This window comes from Phoxinus phoxinus (assembly GCF_949152265.1).
Source record: "Phoxinus phoxinus genome assembly, chromosome: 21".
NCBI lineage: Eukaryota > Metazoa > Chordata > Actinopteri > Cypriniformes > Leuciscidae > Phoxinus > Phoxinus phoxinus.
The window spans coordinates 47501-57500 of record NC_136896.1 but is presented as its reverse complement, the minus strand read 5'-3'; the positions used below and the strand labels follow the sequence as shown (position 1 = coordinate 57500).

Genomic DNA, 10000 nt, shown 5'->3' with positions numbered 1-10000 from the left:
TAAAATTTGACATATTACAGGTTTTGATCCCATATTAAAGGGGTCATGACATGGTTTTTTTTATTTTATTATTATGTTCCCTTAGGTGCAATTATAGTATTACTATAGTTTTTTTTACAAAAAACTTTTAAAATGTAGTGATTTATGACCTTTTCCCACCCTGTTTCTCATCCTCTGGTTCAAACAGTCTGTTTATGGGGTGTTTCCCCTTTAAGAGTTCAGTGTTAACGCCCACTGTTATGATTGGCTAACGTCAGTGCCTATGCATCAATTATTAACGCCCCCAGCCAGAACGTTTGCGGATTCGGCGCAACTGTTTAGTAGCGGGTGATTCACGCGAAGCGATGGCTCTTGCAATGATAAAACCTTATTATGTTTGAGCCAGAATCAGAGGAAAATTAACCATCACCACAACAACGAAGACTGGATCAGCCCGTGTACACATGGAAAGTGAAACTATTTTGAATTAATAAAAAAAAATTAACCCGAGACACTTGAAAACGGATTATTGTTGCATAATTATCCTATAGCTTCATTTGCTAACAGTTTAACATTATTTAACTAATTCCAATGAAATGATAGGGTGTACCACGGACAAAAATGCATGCACAGACAGGCCATCTTAGAAGATGCAGCATTGATAAAGGCAACATTTTTAATTTTCTATCACATGTAGGCCTACTAGAAAGGCGACATATTTTCAAGATTCTCTTATACAAATGTGTTTATATTAGCCATGGTAAAAAGTAAGTTTGCGTCGTCGTTATTGAGCCCAGAATGTCGGCACGGACTTATCTTTGAGCAACCGTTTTCTGGCAAAGCCAAGCATCATATTGGGATTTTTTCCTCAAAACAGTCATCCTTAAATGTATAGAACACTGCCGTGACTGGGACGTCCGCAAAAAATAAAGTGCATCCATTTTTCCCTGATGACTGGATCTTTCAGCGTATTTAAAAAGTAGTTTAAAGTTTTAAATACATTACTTACAGTTTGCGTCGTCGTTGTTGAGCCCAGAATAGACGGCACGGACTTATCTTTGAGCAACAGTTTTCTGGCAAAGCTCAAAACAGTCATCCTTAAATGTATAGAACACTGCCGTGACTGAGACGTCCGCAAAAAATAAAGTGCATCCATTTTTCCCTGACGACTGGATCTTTCGCAGCGTATTCAAAGATGTTGTTTGTCCACAGCCAGGAACAGCACATCTGCGGCATCGTAATCTCCCTGTACACAGACCCACTCGCTGTCCGTCGACTGAACACTTGTGAGGCGCGCGGGCGCGACAACGATACGAAGTGAGCGTAGTTGTCTTGCGCTTTAAGCGTAGCTGTCTTGTGCCTGGAGGCGGTCATATGCAAACGCTGGTACGTCACTTCGTACCGTGACGTCACTTCTTACCATGGATCCAGAACGAGCTGTATTTAGAGCTTGATTAAATAAATGATTCGTTTATAATGGGGAGGACGTCTTAAGCTATGAAACTTGCAGGACGTTTTAATGACACAAAGACCTCTTATATACCAAAAGATCAAGGCAAATTTGGTTTCTCATGTCATGACCCCTTTAAAGCTGTTTTCAAGCCCTTTCCAAATCTGTTTTTATTTCTTTTATCGTTTGTCTGTAACAAAAGTTATGGTCATCTGAAGTCGGCTGATCGCTATGATTTTCAGAAACGGAATTTTGAGAAAAACAGATTTAATTAACGGTCGCGTCCTTCTACTGGGGCGGCTGGCACTCTTTTTTTTATTGCCTTTTTTCATATTACATATTTTAGTAATGAACATCGATTAGATATCATTCGAAAACTTATAAACTCAAAATTCATCCTGTGAAAACCATTTTGAAATTGGACGATTGAGAGGCGAGCAAGATCTTTTAAACCAGCAGCTACACTTCAGACTCCGTTGTTCTCTTGTGCTCTGCTCCGCATCACACAATAACGTTGGATAAAAATAAATAAATAAAAACTTGCATGCCCTTGTAGTTTACACAGGACTGACGGGACCTTTCTGGTATGTGGTTTATTTGGATAGGTGAACGGTCTTTGTAGTGTTAAGAGAAGGAGAGCTGTGCGCGATTAAGTTTTTTTGCACCTCCGCTTCGCCGTGCGTGCAGTTCTTAAAGAGAAAGACAGTCTTTTCAGCTTGCCGCTATAAATCGCCCTTTTTCTGCACTAAACTAGCGAATTTTCCTAAGATATATTCAGAGATGATAGACAAGATGTTATAGAATAATAATTTAATGAAAAACCAATTTTGACAAAAAACTGACATTCGATCTATTTTTAGACCTTACTGAAAACATGCCAGCGCGACATCCGACGGGTTTTCCCAGATCGCATCACATATTATAAAAAATGTAGATTAGTATGCAGGGACGTTCTGTAAATGGCATGTTTGTCTCTCGCCGCAGTAAATGGCTGAAACTAACGTTTAATGTGTAATGTGTAATGTTGACTGCGCACCTGGTCCGAGTCGTTGACCGTGATCTTCAGGCCTCGCAGAATCTCTCCCTCCGGCGGGTGTTCGTACATGGTCAGCTCGAACCGGTTCTGTGGCCCGCTCTCGCCGTAGAAGGTGGGCGGGTGGTTGTTCAGGTCCACCACACGAATCGTGACTGTGGTCACGGCGAAGTCAACAAACTGACCGTCAGGCCCAACCTCTGAAGCCTTCATTTAACATGAAGAAAGTCTTATGTCATGCATGACACTACTTATAAATACATACTCAATCTTTACTGATATTCATATTATAACTACAGCCAACCTGGACTTTTAACTCATACAACTCATTCCTCAGCTGAACTGGAAATGATGTCAGGCTGATACTCCCACTAGTGCTGTTGATGATGAAGAAGCCGTCGCTGCCTTCGCCAACAGAAGAAGACGTCATACAATAGATTTAGATTAACTTTCTGAAGCTCTTTAGTACAATCTAACTTTATTAAGACAGAACTTGGCAGATAATTTGAACTAGATAAACATGAATGCAGATGTTCAGCACTGAAGCAATAAACGCAGCTGACCATTGAGAATGGAATAATGTACGGGATTGGGGCTGTTCTGGTCTCCATCTTTGGCAAAAACAGTGAATATCTCTGAACCCTGGACACAACACAGACAAAAAGAAAGAACATTGTCATAAAAGCTCAGGGATTTTATATATATATATATATATATATATATATATATATATATATATATATATATATATATATATATATATATATATATATATATATATATATGAAATAGTGTCATACTTACTGGCACAGAGACTTCATACACAAATCCAAAATACGGAGTCCCAACAAACACTGGAGGAGAATCCTGGGTATCGAGGACATTGATGGTTACGATGGCTGTCGAGGTCATAACCTGGTATTTCCCATGATATTTCCCTCCTCCATCCTGAAACACACACAGCACAGAAACATGCAGATGATCTGATACTTACTCAATTAAATGGCCAAATGGGAAACGACGTTCTGAGGAAATTCTTCTCATCTTTGAACTTCATTTTTACAACATAAAAGCATTTATGAAAGATCAAAACAAACACCCCACACTGGGGCTTTGCTGCTCACCTTTGCAACAACAGTGACAAAATGAGTCCTGGCGAGTTCGTAATCCAGCGATTCACCGGGTCTGATGCGCAGAACGCCACTGTGCCCGTCGATGGTGAACTTACTGCTGGACTGCAAACGAAACGACAACTGATGAAGATTTCTTTCCTGAAATATATAACATGTCTCTCAAGATTACAGTCAGTTTGTGTTTAAACTCAACCGTTTCAGACCAATCTGTTACGAAAGAAGACTAAAACTCAAATGGCACACACATCTAGATTTTTAACCATGCGGAGGTTCTGACTGTTGCTGTTAGTGTATGAGTAGTGTTGTGTTAGTGTATGAGTAGTGTGGTGTATGTGTATGAGTAGTGTTGTGTTAGTGTATGAGTAGTGTGGTGTATGTGTATGAGTAGTGTTGTGTTAGTGTATGAGTAGTGTGGTGTATGTGTGGTGTTAGTCTAGTGTATGAGTAGTGTTGTGTTAGTGTATGAGTAGTGTGGTGTATGTGTGGTGTTAGTCTAGTGTATGAGTAGTGTTGTGTTAGTGTATGAGTAGTGTGGTGTATGTGTGGTGTTAGTGTAGTGTATGAGTAGTGTTGTGTTAGTGTATGTGTATTTGTGGTGTTAGTGTAGTGTATGAGTAGTGTTGTGTATATGTAGTATATGTGTCATATATGATCTCATATTGAGAATTGTGGTGATGATTATTGGTTGCTAGTACATGAACTCATGATGTAAAATGTAATTTGTGTGAAAACGCATGAATAGTATTTGCTTGCTTTAGATTAGATGGCTTGGAATGCAGGTGATTTAGTAATGATTAATTCATTCATATAAAGAAACCGATGCGAGCGAGAACACAGAACACACCGGACACTATGGAAGTAACATCACTGCTCAGTGTTTCTGTTACTAGCCCGTGGTAAACGGCACTGTGTGACGAGTGCATTCATAAAAATGCCAAATATTCCTTATAGTCTTTCTATTGATTTGAGCTCATAAAAGCTGAGTGTAAAATAATTATATCATGAATTATGAAAAGGGTTGTTTAAAAAAAATAGAAGAATTGAACATTGGCATCTCCTTGACTACGAGATTGTCCGTCAAAAAGACAGACGAGATGTCCTCACCACCCGTATCACGCGCGGAGCTGAGTGCTGGACTGACCACCTCATGTTCAGATCCAAACTACTCATGAGTATTCAACCCTGTGGCCAGAGGACAGCCCCAAACAAGAAACTAAACTGTACAGCGCTGAACAGCCTCATCACCAAAGACAACCTCCAACGAGGAATCATCTGACTGGCCAGCTCTGCGCCAGGCTATTCATAACGCAGCCTCAGAGGCGCTCGGCCAATTAAGGAAACATCACCAGGACTGGTTTGACTGCAACTCAGCTGAGATACAGTCTCTTCTAAAAACCAAGCATGAAGCCCACAAAGCTCTCCTGTCCTGCTCTGTATCTCCCACCCTTATAACCACCTTCACTGCTGTAAGAGCGGAAACCCAGCGAGCCCTTCGGACTCTGGAGAACACCTGGTAGGTGCAAAATGCGCAAGAAATCCAGAACCTGGCAGACTGCAATAACACTCAAGGCTTTTACGATGCCATTAAAGCATTGTACGGGCCCAGGAAGCGGGCGATTGCCCCAGTCCGATCAGCTGACGGGTCCACGCTCTTCAAGGACCGCCACGAGATTCTTGCCCGTTGGGTAAATAATTTTGAGAGTCTCTTCAGCCACACCAACCCTGTTGACCCACATATCCTGGATAATCTGCCAGACCTGCCACCAATCATGCACTTGGACACTCCACCACTTTACTCAGAACTCCAGCAAGCTATTGCAGGGCTGAAGAACAACAGAAGCGCTGGACCCGATGGAATCCCTGGAGAGGTTTTCAAACACGAACGATACATCCTCATGCGTCGTCTGCACCTCCTAATTCAAAACATCTGGGAACATGGGACCCTCCCACAGGACTGGAAGGATACTAACATTGTGGTCATTTATAAGCAGAAAGGAGACAGAGCAGTCTCCGACAAAAAGCCTCTCCATCACAGGGAAAGTACTGGCCAAGATTATGCTCAGTAGACTGGTTGAGCACATCTCGGAAGCTGTGCTTCCAGAAACACAATGTGGCTTCCGGAAGACCAGATCCATGACAGACGGGTTTTTTTTTTTGAGGCAGCTGCTGGAGAAGAGCCGAGAACATCACAAAGACCTTTACGTAGCCTTCATCGACCTCAGCAAAGCTTTTGACCATCAACCGTGAGCTGCTCTGGAAATACCTCTCCAAAATTGGGGTACCACCCAAGTTTCTCAGTATCCTACAGCAGCTGCCTCTTCCATCGGGTCATGGGACATGAGGACGGTGTCCATGTGGAATACCGACTTGACGGAAGCCTTTTTAACATCTGTCGGCTTCTGGCCCGCTGTATAGGCCATAATGTTATTTGTATTTGTGCATATTTTATTTTTAATAATAGTAAATTTTTCTGTGTTTATCTTATATTTTTTGTTTCCTATGTAATGTTTCTAAACTATGTATTTGGTATTTAACATGATGTCTCTTTAAGAGAATAGGATGTGAATGTTTAGAGGATGTATTATTTAAGCCTGTAGGGGCGTTACTTCCGGTGTGATCAGCTGTGGAAGCACAAGGTTTTTCTACCGTGTCTTTTGTTTGCTTCTGTTCTGTTTGGAAACTAGAATAAATAGTTTTTAGATCCTCAGCTTGTCCTGGAAAGATCGAATCCCCGATACAGTCATCCTGTGAAGCAGCTGTGGCCCAAAAACATCTGCGTTGGATAGGGCACACCATATGCATGCCTGAACACCGCCTGCACTAAGCACTCCGCTGGAGGGAGCACTCCCCTCATGCAGCTCAAATATTTGGCACTCGATAGATCAGCCTGGCAGGTCACCTGTGCCACTGCTGTCTCTCAAATACTCCAAACCAACCAAGACCGACGATCCAAGAGGCAAATCAAGAGACACCAATGGGCGGCTGGTACCCCCCTGGTATCTGGTTTCCCTGCTCCATCTGCGGTCGAGTGTGCGGCTCAAGGATCGGACTTGTCGCCCATGAGAAGTGGCACCAGTGGCAAGGTTGCTGAACCTTGTATTTAAGAGGTGTGTGAACTTGCAAGTATGATGTCAGACACTGTATTTGCTCTGGCCCCCTTCCTGTTCGCCGGAGTGATGAGATAGTTAACAGAATGTGCTTACTCAATGGCTGGCTGTCTAAGTGGTGTCCGCAGAATAATATAGGGTTCATAGACAATTGGAAAAGTTTTTGGGGCAGACCTGACCTGTTGAAAAGAGATGGTATTCATCCCTCCTGGGATGGTGCTGCTCTTCTCTCTAGTAATTTGGCTCATAGTCTTAGAGATAAAACATGACAATCTGGGGTTCAGGTCAGGAAGCAGACAGACTGGCTTAACCGACCGTCTGCTAGCGGCCTCGCGTCACCAAGGTCAGATAAATCCCATCACATAGAGCCTCTTTCACCTAGATATCATCATATAGAGCCTCTTTCACCTAGATATCATCATCATATAGAGCCTCTTTCACCTAGATATCATCACATAGAGACTCTTTCACCTAGATATCATCATATAGAGACTCTTTCCCCTAGATATCATCATATAGAGCCTCTTTCACCTAGATATCATCATATAGAGCCTCTTTCACCTAGATATCATCATATAGAGCCTCTTTCATCTAGATATCATCATATAGAGCCTCTTTCACCTAGATATCATCATCATATAGAGCCTCTTTCCCCTAGATATCATCATATAGAGCCTCTTTCCCCTAGATATCATCATATAGAGACTCTTTCACCTAGATATCATCATCATATAGAGCCTCTTTCACCTAGATATCATCACATAGAGACTCTTTCACCTAGATATCATCATATAGAGACTCTTTCCCCTAGATATCATCATATAGAGCCTCTTTCATCTAGATATCATCATATAGAGCCTCTTTCACCTAGATATCATCATATAGAGCCTCTTTCATCTAGATATCATCATATAGAGCCTCTTTCACCTAGATATCATCATATAGAGCCTCTTTCATCTAGATATCATCATATAGAGCCTCTTTCACCTAGATATCATCATATAGAGCCTCTTTCACCTAGATATCATCATATAGAGCCTCTTTCACCTATCATCATATAGAGCCTCTTTCACCTAGATATCATCATATAGAGCCTCTTTCACTTAGATATCATCATATAGAGACTCTTTCCCCTAGATATCATCATATAGAGACTCTTTCCCCTAGATATCATCATATAGAGCCTCTTTCACCTAGATATCATCACATAGAGACTCTTTCACCTAGATATCATCATATAGAGCCTCTTTCACCTATCATCATATAGAGCCTCTTTCACCTAGATATCATCATATAGAGCCTCTTTCACCTATCATCATATAGAGCCTCTTTCACCTAGATATCATCATATAGAGTCTCTTTCACCTAGATATCATCATATAGAGACTCTTTCCCCTACATATCATCATATAGAGACTCTTTCCCCTAGATATCATCATATAGAGCCTCTTTCACCTATCATCATATAGAGCCTCTTTCACCTAGATATCATCATATAGAGTCTCTTTCACCTAGATATCATCATATAGAGACTCTTTCCCCTAGATATCATCATATAGAGCCTCTTTCACCTAGATATCATCACATAGAGACTCTTTCCCCTAGATATCATCATATAGAGCCTCTTTCACCTAGATATCATCACATAGAGACTCTTTCCCCTAGATATCATCATATAGAGCCTCTTTCACCTAGATATCATCACATAGAGACTCTTTCACCTAGATATCATCACATAGAGACTCTTTCACCTAGATATCATCATATAGAGACTCTTTCACCTAGATATCATCACATAGAGACTCTTTCACCTAGATATCATCACATAGAGACTCTTTCCCCTACATATCATCATATAGAGACTCTTTCCCCTAGATATCATCACATAGAGACTCTTTCCCCTAGATATCATCATATAGAGCCTCTTTCACCTAGATATCATCACATAGAGACTCTTTCACCTAGATATCATCACATAGAGACTCTTTCACCTAGATATCATCACATAGAGACTTTTTCACCTAGATATCATCACATAGAGACTCTTTCACCTAGATATCATCATATAGAGCCTCTTTCCCCTACATATCATCATATAGAGACTCTTTCCCCTAGATATCATCACATAGAGACTCTTTCCCCTAGATATCATCACATAGAGACTCTTTCACCTAGATATCATCACATAGAGACTCTTTCACCTAGATATCATCATATAGAGCCTCTTTCCCCTACATATCATCATATAGAGACTCTTTCCCCTAGATATCATCACATAGAGACTGAACTAGGAAATACAAAAAACTCCCAAACCCATTTAAGGGTAAACATGTAATTGATGTTCAACAAATAAAAAACATATAATATGGATGAACAAATGATAAAGCTTGGATTGCTGAATATTCAACCCCTTACTTCAAAAGCACTTATTGTTAATGATATGATTACAGATTATAACCTAGATGTGCTGTGTTTGACAGAAACCTGGCTAAAGTCAACCCCCCAAGATTACGGTTATAAACATGAACCTCGTCTGAAAGGCAAAGGAGGAGGTGTTGCTGTAATTTATAGTAATATCTTCAGAATTACTGAAAAAAACTTGTTTTAAATATAATTATTTTGAAGTGTTGGTGCTTAATGTAACACTATCTAGTGTAAATGATAGATCACGTCTGAGATTTGTGCTGGCTACTGTATACAGGCCACCAGGGCACCATACAGACTTTATCAAAGAATTTGCTGATTTTCTATCAGAGTTAGTATTGGCTGCAGATAAAGTCCTAATTGTTGGTGATTTTGAATGAATGATGTTGATTAATGAACGGCCAGAAAACATTTAAAGTTTTCTGTTCTCTGTTAGAGCGGTGTCGTGTTAGCGGCCCCTAAGTTAATATAATAACTAATGATCGGAAGTGAATCAATCAAAACTAACTTTAGCTGGACAATAACTTTATTCTAGAGCTGCTGTAAAGCCAAAACTTGTCAAAATCTGGTCTAAAGCCAAAATCTTTATTGTTAAAAGCACTATATAAGTGAAGGTGACTTGACTGACTTGCAGGAAGTAGGAAACACTTCCCCCGGAGCCGATGTCTCTGTCGACGGCCTGGACTCTGTAGAAGCTGCTGCCCGAGGGAACGTCCTTCAACACAGATCACAATCATGCGGACTGTGTTTTATAACACAGATATATATGTATTCATTTCCAAACTGATTTACATTCTTACCTCAGGGACGTCCACTATGAAGGGTCGATTTAAAAACTCTGGCTTTTCATCATTAACATCTGTGATAAACACTC

General features: G+C 40.7%; 1 protein-coding gene across 4 annotated transcripts in view; it reads right to left on the bottom strand.

Moving 5' to 3' along the window:
- Positions 1-10000, bottom strand: part of LOC306989368 (cadherin-related family member 1a) — a 22541-nt gene that overhangs the window by 7361 nt on the left and 5180 nt on the right. For 2 of the 4 annotated variants that reach the window (XM_079595009.1, XM_079595010.1), the window contains 7 exons: positions 9927-10000; positions 9755-9841; positions 3587-3697; positions 3267-3410; positions 3026-3104; positions 2767-2867; positions 2466-2669 (listed from right to left, as the gene is read on the bottom strand). The exon at positions 9927-10000 is cut by the window's right edge and continues 16 nt beyond it. In XM_079595009.1, the coding sequence (XP_079451135.1) occupies positions 2466-2669; positions 2767-2867; positions 3026-3104; positions 3267-3410; positions 3587-3697; positions 9755-9841; positions 9927-10000 (800 nt within the window). Of the gene's footprint in view, positions 1-2465; positions 2670-2766; positions 2868-3025; positions 3105-3266; positions 3411-3586; positions 3734-9754; positions 9842-9926 lie in introns of all 4 variants that reach the window. The other 2 variants (XM_079595008.1, XM_079595007.1) reach the window with 1 other exon arrangement.